This window comes from Aotus nancymaae, unplaced genomic scaffold (genome assembly GCF_030222135.1).
Source record: "Aotus nancymaae isolate 86718 unplaced genomic scaffold, 86718_ANA_hifiasm-v0.15.2.pri h1tg000010l, whole genome shotgun sequence".
Lineage (NCBI taxonomy): Eukaryota > Metazoa > Chordata > Mammalia > Primates > Aotidae > Aotus > Aotus nancymaae.
This window is the reverse complement of record NW_026988421.1, coordinates 62,225,118-62,242,500: the sequence shown is the minus strand read 5'-3', so window position 1 is coordinate 62,242,500 and position 17,383 is coordinate 62,225,118. Positions and strand designations below refer to the sequence as shown.

At 50.7% G+C, this 17,383-nt stretch overlaps 1 protein-coding gene across 2 annotated transcripts in view; it reads left to right on the top strand.

The window, feature by feature from the left end:
- Nucleotides 1-15,479, top strand: part of NODAL (nodal growth differentiation factor) — a 16,481-nt gene extending 1,002 nt beyond the window's left edge. Inside the window, exons 1-3 of one of the 2 annotated variants that reach the window (XM_012460314.2) lie at nt 5,219-5,425; nt 10,792-11,489; nt 14,322-15,479. In XM_012460314.2, the coding sequence (XP_012315737.1) occupies nt 5,233-5,425; nt 10,792-11,489; nt 14,322-14,474 (1,044 nt within the window). In that variant the 5' untranslated portion in view covers nt 5,219-5,232 and the 3' untranslated portion in view covers nt 14,475-15,479. Of the gene's footprint in view, nt 1-5,218; nt 5,426-10,791; nt 11,490-14,321 lie in introns of those variants that run through there. The other variant, XM_021676323.2, reaches the window with a different exon arrangement.
- The last annotated feature ends 1,904 nt before the right edge of the window (nt 15,480-17,383 follow it).

Here is a 17,383-nt window from a genome sequence, read left to right as displayed (position 1 = left end):
ACTAAACATGTGTCCTTGACTCCATGAGAATCTAGCTCTGAATTAGCCTGCCAGGGACTCACCAGATAAGCAGGTTTGTTCGATGAAGGAATGAATGAATGAATAAATGCTATGTGCACTATGTACTTTACACACATTTACTATTTATAGCATTCCTGTCAGTAGATATTATTTGTCTCCATTTTACAGCTGAGCAAGCAGAAGCTTCAGGATGCAAAGTTCCTGGTCTAATATCCCGAGGCAGGAAGTGACAGAGAAGCAACCAGATTCTGCCGCCTGGAGGCTCAACTTCAGGGTCCAAGCACTTAACCATGTCACACATTACTGCTCCCGTCAAGGGAGGGTTCCAAATGTCCCAAAGGAAAGCCCTGGAAAGCATCCGAGAACCTCAAGGGACTTTGCCCCCACCCTCCTGCCAGCTGGGATGGCCTCAAAGGTTATCTCTCAGGTCAGGGAATCTAATGGTCAGTCTGTCTGGGGCAGAGGAAACGAGAAGATGTCATTCCTCACCTGGGAAAAGGGCACTTCTGGTCTTATACGAAAGAGATCTTGGACTAAGGTCTTTACAAAGTGAGGGTGACTATTAGCCTCGGTCCTAAAGAAGCAACAGAGATTCAGGTTCTTCCAGGGACAGTGCCAGAGCCAAAGAAAGTTAAGAGATGGATGAGCTTTGTCAGACACTTGCTCCTGCGGGTCAGAGAGAAATTCCAGGCCTCCACAGGGCTCTAAGCCAATACACATCAGAAATGAGCTCTGTCTGCAGCTGCTGGACCCTGGGAAAGGCAAGACTTATTTGAGAGTTTAAAAAAACTCTTAGTACAAGGCACATTTTCACACCTCTACTCTGGGAAAGCAACGGGTTTGGGTGACAAGCAGACTGATCCTTCGCTTACTGGCTGTTTCCACTTGTAAATCTGTGGCTTTCAGCAAATTATCTGAGCTTCCATTTTCTCATCATCTCTGAAGTGGGGATGAGGATAAAATCAATGCAATCACTAGCAGAACGTCTGGTGCATTCAGTGCTCAATAAATGTTAGCTATGGTTATTATTCATTTTACCTTAAACAGTTAGTGAGCACCTACTAAGTGCCATATAGTGCAAGAGACATGTGACAAATAAAACTTTAGCCCTAATTAAAAAAAAAACTTCTGGGCCGGGCACACTGGCTCACACCTGTAATCCCAGCACTTTTTGGAAGGCTGAGACAGGTGGATCACTTAAGGTCAGGAGCTCGACACCAGCCTGGCCAACATACTAAACATACTAAAAGTACAAAAAATTAGCTGGGCGTGGTGGTGCATGCCTGTCATCCCAGCTACTCTGGAGGCTGAAGTATGAGAATCGCTTGAACCTGGGAAGCAGAGGATGTAGTGAGCCAAGACTGTACCACTGCTCTGTCTCAAAAAAAAAAAAAAAAAAAAAGAAGCTTCTGGTCCAGCATGGAAAGCATGTCTTCTCTTTTTTGTTCCCTCCCCAGTCTCATTGGGTGAGGGCGCTCTGAGCTGAGCTGAGCATGTTTAAACAGGGACCAGCTACATGTGAGGCCACGTGGCGATTTGGGAGACCTGGGTTCTGAAATTGGAGTCACTGAGTCTGACTCCCGCACCTCCATCTAGTTGTCTGTGCCTTCCCTCTGCTGCCATCCTTGGAAACTGAGTCCTGGCCAGAGGCTCCCACAGCACTAACCACAACCTGTCATTGTTGCGTTTGTATGTGCATAACCTGGGAGAGGGTGCCTTCTGCCTCTGGGGAGGACTCTGATGCAGAGGGCTGAGGCTGAGTCTCTATTGAGTCTCCAGGCTGGGGAAGTCAGATGACAACCATGAAGCACCCACAGTAATACCCACGTGCATCATCCTCTACAATGATACCAGGTTTTAGAGCTTGTGCTGCATTTTTACATTCATTTTGTTTAATCTACATGGGAGGAGTAATCTCTAGATATGTTTTGCAGATGAGGAAAATGAACGTAGGGAGGTGGGTTACAAACAATAGCCCTAGCCCACGAGGGTTCCCAAAGTTGGCTGATAAGAATCACTGGAGGGCCAGCACAGTGACTCATGCCTGTAATCCTAGCACTTACAGAGGCGGAGGTAGGCAGATCACTCAAGGTCAGCAGTTCAAGACCAAGCTGGTGAAACCCTCATCTCTACTAACAGTACGAAAATTAGCAAGTCATGGTGGCATGTGCCTGTAATCCCAACTACTGAGGCAGGAATTACAGCTACTGAGGCAGGAGAATAGCTTGAACCCAGGAGGCAGAGGCTGCAGTGAACTGAGATCATGCCCCTGCACTCCAGCCTGGATGACCGAGTGAGATCCTGTCTCAAAAAAAAGAAAAAAAGAATCACTGGAGTGCTTGTTAAATACGTAGATGGTCACGCCCTCTCTCCAAATTCTAAATCTGAAGGTCTGGGTCTGGACTCGAGAATCAATAGGTGCGGTGGCTCACAGCTGTAATCCCAGCACTTTGGGAGGCCAAGGTGTTTCGCATTTGTCACCCAGGCTGGAGTGCGATGGCGCAACCTCAGCTCACTGCAACCTCTGCCTCCCGGGTTCAAGAGATTCTCCTGCCTCAGCCTCTCAAGTAGCTAAAACTACAGGCGCCCGCCACCACACCCGGCTAATTTTGTATTTTTAGTAGAGACGGGGTTTCACCACATTGACCAGGCTGGTCTCAAACTCCTGACCTTGAGATCCACCCACCTCAGCCTCCCAAAGTGTTGTGATTATAGGCGTGAGCCACTGTGCCTGGCCTAATTTTTTTTTTTAAGAGGCAGGGTCTTTCTATGTTGCCTAGGCTGGTCTCAAACTCCTGGCCTCAAGCAATCCTCCAGCCTTGGCCTCCCAGTGTCTTGGGATTAAAAACATGAACCACCATACCTGGCCTGAGTAATTTACTTAACACAGATTCTTTGAGTTTCAGCGATGATAATGGTATGTACCGTGTGACAGCAGGATGAACAAGACAGTTCCAGCTTTAGGAAACCAACAGATTGTCCAGGGCTCATGTGGTGGGCAGCCCAAGTCTTCTGAATTGTAGGTGAGGTCCCCAGCTAGGTGGGATAGCCTTCTCCCCTAGGACAGAGGACAAAGGCTTGGAGCTCCTAGTTGAGCCTGCTGGGCCTTTCTCCATTCTCTAACACCTGCTTGGTCACACCCTATGATTCTTTTGTTGTTGTTGTTGTTGTTCTGAGAGAGTCTCACTCTGTCCTCAGGCTGGAGTGAAGTGGCGTGACCTCGACTCACTTCACTGCAACCTCCACCTCCCAGGTTCCAGCAATTCTCCTGCCTCAGCCTCCCGAGTAGCTGTGACTACAGGTGTGCACCACCATGCCCAGCTAATTTTTATATTTTTAGTAGAGATGGGGCTCCTCCATGTTGGCCAGGATGGTCTTGATCTCTTGACCTCATGATCCACTCACCTAGACCTCCCAAAGTACTGGGCTTACAGGCATGAGGACTGTTGTTTTGTTTTTTGAGACAGGGTCTCACTCTGTCGCCCAGGCTGGAGTGCAGTGGCCCAATCTCGGCTTATTGCAAACCTCTTCCTCCCAGGAGTAAGCGATCCTCCCACCTCAGCCTCCAGAGGAGCTGGGACTACAGGCACACACCACCGTGCCTGGCTAATTTTTGTATTTTGGGGTAGAGAAGGGGTTTCGCCATGTTGACCAGGTTGGTCTTGAACTCCTGAGCTCAGGCAATCCTCCAGCCTAGGCCTCCCAAAGTGCTGGGTTAAGGTGTGAGCCACCGTGCCCAGCCAGCAGCCTATAGTTCTTTTGAGCTACAGGCATCCTGTGAAAGAAGTCAGGTGTAGGGCCACGCACGGTTCACACCTGTATCGCAGCACTTTGGGAGGTGGATGATGGTGGATCACAAGGTCAGGAGATTGAGACCAGCATGGCCAACATGGTGAAACCCCATCTCTACTAAAAATACAAAAATTAGCCAGGTGTGGTGGCGCACACCTGTAGTCCAAGCTACTCGGGAGGGTGGGGCAAAAGAATTGCTTGAACCCGGGAGGCAGAGGTTGCAGTGACCCGAGATTGCACCACTGCACCCCAGCCTGATGACAGAGTGACAGAACAAAAGACTCCATCTCAAAAAAAAAAAAAGAGAAAGAAAGAAAGAAAAAAAGTCAGGTGTATAGAGCACTTAGCACTGTGCCTGGCACTCAATAAGTGTTCAGTAAGTGTCGGCCGGCAGCTAACATGCTAGGCAAGGCCAGGTAGGTGGGGGGAGCTGGGAAGAGAAAGAGCCCTCAGGTGTTAAGGAAAACGGAAGGGGCCTGACACTGGGCAGGGATTTACATTTCTTTAAAAGTCATTCCAGCCCTGACTTGACTTTGCTCCTGGAAGGGAGGAGGCCAGGCAAAAATCTCTCTTGTGCAAATAAGGAAAGCGGACCCCAGAGATCAAAGTGAGTGGTCCTGAGCCAACACCCAGGTCTTTGTGGCCCTGCCACACCAGGCAGGGATTGAGGGATGTGGGCAACAAGGGTAACACCTTTCCTCCTGAAATCACCGGGTGAGGTCTGCCTGTGGGGGAAGAGCCTGATGAACCAGGATCACCCCATTGGCTCCATCTGGCTCCAGCTTCTGCTACAACGCTACCTTTTCAGATGGAGACGTCTTCCTCCTGGTCCCTCTTGCCTTCTGTCTTCCCCAGGAGAGCACTTCAGTATTTGTTAGGGCCAGGGGTTCTCCCCGAGGCCATCTAGACGGTGGCCAGGAAGGCTGCCCCGGTCAGATTGGGCCAAAGCCTGTCCGAGAGCCGCGAGGATCCCGCGGCATTCTCTACCTGCTTCTCGAGGAGCCACTAGCGGCTCATTTGCAGCCTGAGTGGAGAGGATGGGGCAGAGATCCCAGGTGAGGCCAGTTAGGGAGCCGCAGGTCTAAGTCTGACCTGGGAGTATGCCGGGACAAGCCTGCTCTATCTCAGGCCTTTGGTACCTAGAGGAGCAGGGTGCCAGGGTGCCCAGACCGGCAAACCAGGAACCCTAGATCCCGTCCCTGGATCTGGGTCCTTCGCCAGCTTTGCGGGCCTCCTCCTCACCAGACTCTGGTCTCGCCCACCGCCAGCAGGGGGTCCCTCTGCCCCCCACCCTCCGGAGGGGTGGGGGTTATGTGATCTTGAAGCTTCCTTGGAGGGAAGAAAGGCGGGGGCGGGGCGGTTGCCGAGGTCCAGGATATAAGGGCTGGAGGTGCAGCTTTCAGGCCTGGCCAGCTCACCATGCACGCCCACTGTCTGCCCTTCCTCCTGCACGCCTGGTGCGCCCTGTTCCAGGCGGGCGCTGCGACGGTGGGCACTGCGACCCTGCGTACGCGGGGGCAGCCCTCGTCGCCGTCCCCTCTGGCGTACATGCTGAGTCTCTATCGCAACCCGCTGCCCGGGGCGGACATCATCCGCAGCCTGCAGGCGCAAGGTAGGCTGTGCCGCGTGCGGCGCCCAGCGCCCCGCTGGGCACCCCGGGGCGCCTCCGCGGCGTCCAGCCTGCGGACTCGGGATGTGCTCTGTGTTGGGGGCTGCGGCCCCGAGCCGGGTTTGCAGCTGCCCCGAGCGTCCGGAGCCCAGGGCCTGGCTCTGCGGGTGTCTCCGCGTCAGCAGGCTCGGGGTGCAGTGTTGGTGGCTGGGGGCGTATCCACGGCCGAGTCGGGAGGGGATTCTAATGGTCAGGGTGTGTCCTCGACGGGAACCATTGTCTCTGGGTTTTGGTTTGGGGTTGCGCGAAGAGCAGCGCGGAAAGGTGGGAGCCCCTAATCTCCACCGTCTTGTGAAGTTGCTTATCCTGGCGCCTGGGTCTGTGCACCTGCAGGATGGGTGTAATAAACAGTACCTCGCCCATCAGACTGTGGAGTGCGCGAGGTGACAATGTGCGCGAAACGCTCCGCGCAGTACCCAGCACGGTCACAGTAAATGGTCGTCAGAATTACTGGTTTTGTCTTGGCGAATTTTTTTTCTTTCTGCGAGTGAGGGTGAATGGGCTGTGATACCCCGGGGTGTGACGTCGGGAGTATAAGTAGCCGAGCTGGTGAGCTGGTAACATCGGGGATTCGGGCTCACGGCCCCAAGATCAGGGATGGGCTGTCCCCAAGTCGCGAACTGTGGCAGGCTTGGGTCCTCCAGCCGCGCCGAGGAGGTATCAAGTGTCCCGGTTAACTCCGGGTTCGAGACCAGGATTTGGAGGGGAGTGAGTGTCAGGGACGGCAGGGACCTGAGGGTATCGCCCTCGAGGACCTGGCAGGCCGTTCTGAGCACCGAGCGTGGCGGGCAGGTGTGTACTGAGGAGAGGGAGCCCCTTCCGCGCCTCAATCCGCATCCCGCCGCCTGGGAAGCCTTGGCCGCCCGCGCCTCCCTCCACCTAGGGGGTCCAGACGACCCTCCCCGGGGCCAGGGCGCAATCCACACCGGCTAATCTGATCCGACTTGCCGCTTGCCGGGCCCTTGTGACCTGGGGGCGGGGGCTTCTCCCTCCTGCGTCTGGAGGCTGACGGCCGTTGACCCTCTCTGGAAGGGTCATCTGGGGACCAGCCAGACCGGGAGACACCCTTGGGGGCGGGGCAATGAGAAATTTGCTGGAGGGCTTAGCCCTTCTACCAAAAAGCAGCCGAGGATGGGAGTGGGCAAAGAAGAGAGGGAGTGCTTTTCCAGTTCACTCCCTTCTGGAAAGTTCGAGATGTGTGCATCTGGAAAACTGGGTTCTAGGCCTCAAGCCCTGCTTCCTGATTCCCTGTTGTCGCTGGCACGTCTTGGTTTTCCTGCCTTCCCTTCTGTAAATTAGGAGACTGCTCTCTTTCAGCTAAACACTTTTTTTGTTGTTGTTTTTTGTACCCCCCCCCCCCCCACACACACAGCCTCACTCTGTCACCCAGACTGGAGTGCAGTGACACAATTTAGGCTCACTGCTACCTACACCTCCCAGGTTCAAGTGATTCTCCTGCCTCAGCCTCCTGAGTAACTGGGACTACAGGCCTGTGCACTGTGCCCAGGTAATTTTTTATATTTTTCGTAGAAATGGGGTTTCACCATATTGACCAGGCTGGTCTCGAACTCCTGACCTCATTATCCAACCGCCTTTGCCTCTCAAAGTGCTGGGATTACAGGCGTGAGCCACTGAGCCTGGCCTAAACACTGTTTGTTTTTGTTTTTGAAACAAAGATTTGCTCTTGTCGCCCAGGCTGGAGTGCAATGGTGCAATCCAGGCTCACTGCAACCTCCACCTCCTGGGTTCAGAGAGTCTCTTGTCTCAGCCTCCTGAGTAGCTGGGATTACAGGCGCCTACCACTATGCCTGGCTAATTTTTTGGTATTTTTAGTAGAGACGGGGTTTCACCATGTTGGCCAGGCTGGTCTCGAACTCCTAACCTTGGGTGATCCACCCACCTCGGCTTCCCAAAGTACTGGGATTACAGGTTGTTTTTAACTGTACAGCAGCATGCAGCATATTTACATTGTGAATTGGCCTCATTTCTAAGAGCAGTAGGAAGAGCCCACCTGGAGGAGACCAGTGGAGAAGGGATGTCCTGGCCCCACTCCTTCCATCCTGGATTTATTTATTATAAGCTGCACCACAGTTGCATGAAAGGGATGTTGGAGTCCAGTTGGGTTTACATCATATCTGTTGCTGTTGAACCTTCTTCACCTTGGACCTTCAGTTTTCTCATCTGCAAATGGTGAGATGAGAGGAACAGTGAGGAGGTTTGGAGACAATGCCTGTGAGACACTTGGCATACAGGAAGCCATTGATGGTAACAGTCCTTATAATTTATTAAAATGTAGAATGAGTGCTCAGTGTCAGGCCCTCATAGCCCTGTCTGGGGACAGTGGTGTAGGTCACAGGAAGGGAACCCAAAGGTGTAAGTCCAACCACTTTCTTCTTCAGAACTGGAGGTGGGGCCAGGTGTGGTGGCTCACACATGTAATCCCAGCACTTTGGGAGGCCAAGGCAGGCGGATCACGAGGTCAAGGGTTCGAGACCACCCTGGCCAAAATGGCAAAACCCCATTTCTACTAAAAATACAAAAAATTAGCCAGGCGTGGTGTCGTGCACCTGTAATCCCAGCTGCTTGGGAGGCTGAGGCAGGAGAATCTCTTGAACCCAGGAGGGGGAGGTTGCAGTGAGCCATGATCGTGCCACTGGACTCCAGCCTGGTGACAGAGCGAGACAACGTCTCAAAAAAAAAAAAAAAAAGAACTGGAGGTGGGTCAGGACATCAGGGGCACCTGTGTGACAGTCTGCATTCAGCATATGAATGGGTTTGTGGGTGTCCATGAACCCTTTCCTCATACCCACCTTAAAATCACATTTGTTGTATTTGGATGTTTTTGTCTTTTTCTGAGAACATTCGTACCTCGCATCAGGCACCAGTGACACCCAAAATATTAGAACCGTTATTCTAAGGTGAACCAGAGAAACTATCAGCGCTGTCCCAGGGCACTCTGGCAGTAGTGGGAGAAGGCAGGAAGGTTGGTGGAGTCACAGACTTCTTTCAGCAGGAAGGCACAGTCTTGCCTGCTGCCCATCCTGTTCACAGGGGCCTTTGCACCACCGTCCAGGTCCCTCGTGGCCTGGCTGGACACCTTCATTTCTAACTCTCAGACCCGGGCAATAATGAGGCAGTTGATGACGGCCAATGTTTATTGAACTTTGGTTGTGTTGGGCAAAGCACTTTACGTGAATTATCTCAGTTAATCCTAACACCCCTGTGAGGTGGCTACTCTTAGCATCACCCTTTTACAGAGAGGGAAGGTGAGGTTCGGAGAAGGAAAGTAGCCTGACGAATGTCAAAGAGCAAGTGACAGAATTTGAGCCATCATGGGAAGACTCGGGGGCCCCTGCTCTTAACCATTAAGCAGGAGTGCCTTCCTGTAAAAGATTTCAAGTTTTGTTTGTTTGTTTGTTTCAAGACAGAGTTTTGCTGTCTTTGCCCAGGCTGGAGTACAATGGTGCAATCTCGGCTCACTGTAACCTCTACCTCCAGGGTTCAAGCGATTCTCCTGCCTCAGCCTCCCAAAGTGCTGGGATTACAGGCCTGAGCCACCACGCCTGGCCAAAAAAAGTATTTTTAAACTCACTGCCCCAGGCCTCCAGGTACAGGTGGCCACAGTGGATGCTGGGTAATGTCAGCCTCCTCCCCACACTTCTGAGGAAAGCTGCTAGTCAGGGGGTGGTTATTGCCTCCTGTAGGTGCTAATGAGGAGGGAAGTGGAAATTAAGTGAAAAGAGCTGCTGGAGATGGGCTGGGAGAAGCTGCCAGGAGGCTTTACAATACAAGTTGGATTTCCCAGAGAAATTCACTTCCTCTCTGACCAAAGACACTCTTGGAGATAGTGGATGAATGAAGTGTTATCCAGCCAGACTGGACCCACATCAGAGGGTGGGTCCTCCAGAATCTATCCACAAAGACTTACAAATGCCCTGTCTTATTTCTAATGGATAACCCTGACTTTTATTTAGCAGTAAACCTTCAAACCTCTTTATTTCTCTGGGTCCTTGTGATAATAATCAGAGAGGGTGGGGCAGCATTATTCCCACTGCAAAGAAAAGGAAACTGGGCTTGAAGAAAGTTCATCACTATTAAGTGACCTGAAAATCCACAAATCTGTGCTATTCCCCAACATCAGGGAAACTCAGTCCAAGACCAGAATAAATGGAGCGTCCTTTCCTACTCCTTGTCATCCAGTCTGGCTGTCTTGGGTGAGTGGAAGAAGGTTGGCTGTGTGTGTCTTCTGGGTGATGATCTCTGATGTAAGTCCAGTCTGGGCGTCTAGCAGTTTATTCATCTATTGTCTCATAGAGCATCTTTGGTTAGAGAGAAAGGGAATTTCTCTGGGAAATAATCCACCTTGTGTTGTAAAGGGGCAACTCCCACTTTCAGCCTTCTGGAAGCTCCTGGGTGCATGCCATTGCTGTATGCCCCAGGTGTGTGAATGACCTGGGACAGGATTGAGTGAACATCCTATAGGTGGGTAGCCCTGCCTAGAATGCCTTTAGAAACCTATTGGTAAGGTTGCCAAAAACTCCTAAAGTTTCCGCCTGTTCTTTACGAACTGGGGTGTGGGGAGAGGGTGGCCAATCTTTGGCTTCTATTGCCTATGCCTCCTTGAGAGCTCTCAGCTTTTCCATGATATTCACATCTAGCTCAATGTGTCTGTAAAACAGGCTGCTCTTTTCAATGGGAAAACAGAGCCCAAGAAGGTGGCTTGCTCCAGGGTTAGAGGGTGAGTGAAAGCCTGGGATTTAGGTTAGAAGGCTCAGGGGTCAGCCTTAGACATTTTTTTTTTAAAGACGGGGTTTCACCATGTTGGTCAGGCTGGTCTTGAACTCCCAACCTCAGGTGATCCGCCCATCTTGGCCTCCAAAGTGCTTAGATTACAGGCATGAGTCACCACACCCGGCCCCAAGCCTTAGACTTTATGTATGGGAGGAGAGAGGGGGAGATGCATCTCATCACATTTTTACTAACTGTCCTCTGGCTGTGGAAAGTATCTTGGAAGCGGGACTGGAAGAACAGTGATTGAGAGTCTGGGCTTTGCAGTTGGGCAAATCCAGATTTACTCCTGGGTCTGCCACCTTCCAAGAATGACACGTTGGTCAGGTCTTTTAACCACTCTGAGCCTCAGCTTTCCTCATCTCAAAAATCTTACCAACTCATAGGGTTGGGGTGAGAATTAGAAGGTAATTCTATGTAAGGTAAGGCCTCCAGCATGAGCTATGGTGGTTGTTACGCTGACTGAGGCTGGGTGGAGGGCCTTACTCACCCTGCTTCCTTCCTGGTTTTCTCCTACCCAGATGTGGAGGTGGACGGGCAGAACTGGACCTTTGCTTTTGACTTCTCCTTCCTGAGCCAAGAAGAGGATCTGGCATGGGCTGAGCTCCGGCTGCAGCTGCCCAGCCCCGTGGACCTCCCCACTGAGGGCTCACTTGCCATTGAGATTTTCCACCAGCCAAAGCCCGATGGAGAGCAGGCTTCAGCCAGCTGCTTGGAGAGGTTTCAGATGGACCTGTTCACTGTCACTTTGCCCCAGGTCACTTTTTCCTTGGGCAGCATGGTCTTGGAGGTGACCAGGCCACTCTCGAAGTGGCTGAAGTGCCCTGGCGCCCTGGAGAAGCAGATGTCCAGGGTGGCTGGGGAGTGCTGGCAGCAGCCCCCCACACCACCGGCCACGAACGTGCTCCTTATGCTATACTCCAACCTCTCGCAGAAGCAGAGGCAGCTGGGCGGGTCCACCTTGCTGTGGGAAGCCGAGAGCTCCTGGAGGGCCCAGGAGGGACAGCTGTCCAGGGAGTGGGGCAAGAGGCACCGTCGACATCACTCACCAGACAGAAGTCAATTGTGTCGGAAGGTCAAGTTCCAGGTGGATTTCAACCTGATCGGATGGGGCTCCTGGATCATCTACCCCAAGCAGTACAATGCCTATCGCTGTGAGGGCGAGTGTCCTAATCCTGTGGGGGAGGAATTTCATCCAACCAACCATGCATACATTCAGGTGCGATGCCAGGTGTGAGGGGAAGGGGAGGCAGTAAGCTGGACTCAGGGAACAGGGCTCTAACTTTGCTATTAAATGACTGTGTTCCAGCCAGGCTCGGTGGCTCATGCCTGTAATCGCAGCACTTTGGGAGGCCAAGGCAGGCAGATCACCTGAGGTCAGGAGTTCGAGAGACCCTGTATCTACTAAAAATACAAAATTAGCCAGGCGTGGTGGCACACACCTGTAATCTCAGCTACTTGGGAGGCTGAGGCAGGAGAATGGCTTGAACCTGGGAGGTGGAGGTTGTGGTGAGCTGAGATTGTACCATTGCACTCCAGGAAACGGGAGTGAAAAGAAAAAAAGAAAAAGAAAGAGAAATGACTGTGTTCCTGCATTTACAGTTATTCAAGCACCTCCAATGGGCCAGCTCCTGTGCTAGGTACCAGGGATGCAGAGATGACCGAGTGTAACATCCTTACAGAGCCTGTATGGAGTCATGCCTCATTGGGTAGTCTTGAACACATTGTTTCCCTGGGACTTTATCCTTGTCTTTCATAAAATTAGGGGGTGGGGGTAGGCCAGAGGGTCTCCACTCCTCCCTAGCCCTGACATTCTAGAAAACGAAGTTCAGAATCTGGACTTTGAGGACAGGCAGGCCTGCATTTGACTCCTTATTAGCTGTGTGATACTGGTTAGGTTGCTTATTCTCTCAAGCTTCAGTTTTTCCACCTGTACAATGAGGAGGGCAATGCCATATTTCATAGCAATGCTGTAGGGTTCATGAGATTACATGCTGTATGCATGTCGAGTAGTTGGTAGGCAACAGGCATGTTTGGCTGCATTAAGGGGCCATGGTTGGAATAATACTGTTCCAGCCACTATATTTTGGTTGCCTAAAACAGGAATTGACTACCCATTCTACAGAAGTAGACAAGGCCGGCCGGGAGTGGTAGTTCACACCTGTAATCCCAGCACTGTCTGACATGGGTGGATCATCTGAGGTCAGGAGTTCAAGACCAGCCCGACCAACATGGTGACACCCATCTCTACTAAAAATACAAAAATCAGCCGAGTGTGATGGCGCGTGCCTGTAATCCCAGCTACTTGGGAGGCTGAGGCAGGAGAATCACTTGAACCCAGGAGGCAGAGGTTGCAGTGAGCCCAGATCGTGCCATTGTACTCCAGCCTAGGTGACAAGAGTGAAACTCCATCTCAAAAAAAAAGAAAAAGTAGACAAGACCAGAAGCTGCTACTTGGTGCCAGTAGTCAGCCTAACATCTAGGAGGTGGTAGAGAAAGAACAGGACTGGTGAGTTAGGAAAGAGAAGAAGATGGAGAGAACAGAAAACAGAACCTAATATGGTGGTTCTGATGTTATAGGTGGCCCTGCTCTGCTGTCAAAGGTCATATGGGATCAAAATGTTTTCATTTTATTCTGTGAAGTCTGGAACGAGAATCTCTTGGACTTGCGGTATATTTCATGCCAAGCCTCAGGCAGGGTTCAGGGTCTCTGGGGAGCATAAGCACATGGGCTGAGGTCATGCAAGAGGGGGTGCTGGTGGTGCTAGGGCTTCCAAGGACCTGTCCTGAGCATGGGCTCTCCTGAGCCTCACCCAGACGCTGCTGATTTTCATTAGCCCACCTGCAGCACCACAGAGACCCAGACAGTCCCAATTGCTAACTCTGACACTCTGATCTAAAAAGATGTCACTAGACCACAGGGACAGGGCCTGGTTCCAAAAATGCCAAGGGGTTGTTGTTACCTTTCCTCCTATTAACTCTCTCTGTCCTTCTCTCTGGCTGACAGCAAATCCCATAAGAATATCCACATGACAAACTATTCTGCTTCATATTTCTAGAACTAAAGTCTCGCTCTGTTACCAGAAGTTTCTTGGAATATTTTAAAAATTGGTATTTACAGCCGGCCACAGTGGCTCACTCCTGCAATCCCAGCAGTTTGGGAGGCTGGAGCGGGTGGATCGCTTGAGCCTAGGAGGTCGAGACCAGTCTGGGCAACATGCTGAAACTCTGTTTCTCCAAAAGATACAAAAATTAGCCAGGCATAGTGGCAAGCGCCTATAGTCCCAGCTACTCAGGAGACTGAGATGGGAGGTTCACCTGAGTCCAGAAGGTTGAGGATTCAGTGAGTGCATCATACCACTGCACTCTAGCCTGGGCAACAGAGCAAGACCATCTCAAAAAAGGAAAAAAATGGTATTTTTTAGATTAGAATAATAGGAGAACATACAAATTAGCTACTACTAAAAAAAAAAAAACAAAAAAACTAGCTACTACTCTACCCAGACACATGTACTTTTTTGAATCTGTCTAAAGGCTATTTTCTTCAAAACAAGCACAGAGTTAAAGTTAGACATTAGAGTGGATGATATATTGGCAAGCTGACTCCTTTATGAAAATAATTTTCTTCCATTTTTGCACTCAGAAACTGACTTTAGCTCCATAACTGTTTTTTTTTTTTTAGGTGGAGTCTCGCTCTGTCGCCAGGGTGGAGTGCAGTGGCGTGATCTCAGCTCACTGCAACCTCTGCCTCCTGGGTTCAAGCGATTCTCCTGCCTTAGCCTCCCTAGTAGCTGGAACTACAGGCACCTGCCATCATGCCCAGCTAATTTTTCTATTTTTAGTAGAGACAGGGTTTCACCATGTTAGCCAGGATAGTCTCGATCTCTTGACCTCATGATCCACTGCCTCGGCCTCCCGAAGTGCTGCAATTATAAGTGCGAGTCACCATGCCCAGCCAACTCTGTAACTTTTTTACTCTTTACCCAGAAATACTACTATTGTGATCTGCCCATCAGGATGTGAATTGACACTCCTTTCCTCCCCTCTACAGAGTCTGCTGAAACGTTACCAGCCCCACAGAGTCCCTTCTCCTTGCTGTGCTCCAGTGAAGACCAAGCCGCTGAGCATGCTGTATGTGGACAATGGCAGAGTGCTCCTAGATCACCATAAAGACATGATCGTGGAAGAATGTGGGTGTCTCTGATGAGATCTTGAAGGGAGACTGGATTTGCCTGCACTCTGGAAGGCTGGGAAGCTCCTGGAAGACATGATAACCATCTAATACAGTAAGGAGAAAAGAGAGGAGCAAAGTTGCTCTGCCTACCAGAACTGAAGAGACAGGGCTGCACACTCTGTAAATGAAGGCTCAGTGGAGTCTGGCCAAGCACAGAGGCTGCTGTCAGGAAGAGGGAGGACGAAGCCTGTGCAGGGGGCTTGCTGGGTGCTCTCTTTACTGAAAACACAGTGGCAAGTAAAAGCACAAGTGCATGAGTTCTTTACTGGATTTTTAAAACACCTGTGAACCTCCTGAAATTGTATATGAAAGTTGAGACATATGTACCTGTGTTTTGGAGGTGGGAAGAGGTGACCTATAGCTTTCATGTATTCTCCAAAGTAGTCTGTGTGTGACCTGTCCCCCTTCCCAAGGATTAAGGATCACTGTATAGATTTTAAAAAGTCCATCAGTCTCATTGCCTCGGGCTGGGCTGGGGGAGCCCCACAGCTTTCTGGCTGGGCCAATGGCAATCTACTGGCCTTATCCAGAGGCTCTTTGGAGTGGGTCTCTGCTAACGAGCTGTGCAACAATAAAGTCATTGTCTAGTTCTCCTGGGCCAGCTGGTGCCTGTGAAGGCAGAGGCAGGAACTCATCCAAGAGGACTGGCCATGTTGGATTACAGAAGCTGGAGCCTTCAGACATTCCCGTGTCAGTCTGCTTAGGCAGACACAACCTGAATCTATTAAAGTTGAGAGATTGAGGTGAATTGCTACCAATGTGTGCTATTAATGAGGTCCCCAAGCTTCCTATCCAGCAGTGGTAAAGGCCTTGCCCTGGGTGGCAGGATACTTGCTGTATGGTCACAGCTCAGCCACTAGAAGCTGTGTGATCTCAGGTGAGCAATTCACTGTCCACTTGTAAAATGAAGGCTGGTGAATCCTAATGCATTCATATTAAATGTCTGTTGTCGGGCTCAGAAGAGCCATGAGCTTTAAGCTGTAGACTGAATAGGAAGGGCTGCCTTATCCCTATCTCCCTCTAAAGCTTACAAAGCCTGCTAAACTCAGTCCCTGCCATATGCCCTTAATCTAACCTTTATCAGCTCTTTTGTTACTCAGGGTTCTAAGGCAGACTTAATTTCAGGTTCCACATGGCAGCGCAGCAAAAGGAGCCCTAGCAAGGCAGCTCTATCCCCAAAAACCCCTGACCACAGTTATTAAAAAGACCTCAACGGCAGCAATTCTGGCTGGGTGCAGTGGCTCACACCTGTGATCCCAGCACTTTGGGAGGCCAAGGTGGGAGGACCGTTTGAGTCCATGAGTTCAAGACCAGCCTGGGCAACATAGTGAGAACCTGTCTCTGTTTTAAAAAAACAAACAAAGAAAGCAATTCTACTCCTAACAGCTTGATCTCGTTGAGCACTGCCAAAGCAGAGGCACTTTTTTTGTAGTTTTATGGGGCAAAGGGGCCACTTTATTGGGAATGTGAGCCCATCAAAAAGCTACCCATCCTGCTTTCTCAAGAAGCCTACCCACTTATTCTACAGCCTTAAGAAAATGATTCCAATCGTTTGTGAACCCCACTGAGCTCAGACGAACTCAACCGTGGCTTTGTGAGTCAGTGCCATAATCACGGCCCAGGAAGGGGCTGGATTTGCTAGACCCAGGCCTGGGCTTGAGGAATCTCAGTGCCTTGATTCCACAACAAAGCTGACACAGCTGTTCACTGCCTGGACTAGAAATAGACTGCCCAGATCCAACAATTCAGAATCACAACAGGATTCTGCATCTGTGTACAGAATAGCAGAGCAGGGGCAGCCTTATGAGGTCAGCTTGTCTGATCCCCATTCCTAAATGAGATCCCAGTGAGGCCTCGGGGCCTGACCACACAGCTAGGAGTGGCAGGGCCAAGAGCTGAGTTCTGGTCTCTTGAGCCCTAGAGGCACTCACTGCTTAATAGCAACTAGAGGTTTGTGCTCACTTATCTTGCGATCCTGGCCTTAGCCTTTAGAACCAAACATTTGAACCCAATTGCTCTACTGAACTAGTTCTTAGAAAATCCCATCCCAGGACTTTCTTACATGGCTGGTGCCAGAGAGCGAAAGGTCAAGCTATTTGTGGCTACAGCTTGTGGGAGTGTTTATAGTCAGTGACTCCATTGACTCCAAGAACAAACCCTTGACAACAGGGCATTGCCTCATGTCAAGCAAAAGATACAGGCACAAAGTAGTGAAACTCTGTGTTTTGCTGACCCCTGCTGAAAGCTCAGTGTTTGCTACATCAGCAGCAGAGTCATTCTGCTGCCTGGACGGAATAGGGGCAAAGCCTACCTCCTGGAGCCTAGGAAATAGCTCCATGCACTAGGCCATGTGCTTGCTGAAGACTCTGTAAGTCACAGGAAATACTACCTAGAATTGTGTCCTGTCTGAACCTGGGATGTTGTCTGTTGTTTTGAGATAGGATCTGGCTGTCACCCAGACTGGAGTGCAGTGGCACAAACATGGCTCACTGCAGTCTTGCCATGCTGAGCTCAAGCAATCCTCCTACCTCACAGCCTCCTGAGTAGCTGGGACTGGAAGCATGTACCATCATACCCAACTAATTTTTAAATTTTTTTTGTAGAGACAGGGTCTCGCCATGTTGCCAAGGCTGGTCAACTTCTGGGCTCAAGCTATCCTCCTGTCTTGGCCTCCCAACGTGTTGATATTACAGGTGTGAGCCACTGCACCTGGCCTGACCCTAGAGTTTTAAGAGTAGTCAAGAGTTATTTTAACTTGCTCCCAAGCAGTGCCAAGTCATAGTTGTGAGAAAAATTGGACACATTACACTCCTTGGCTGGGGAAGTGGGTGGGCCTGGCAGTAGGTAAGCTGGAAGAAATTAGAAACATTGTAAGAAAC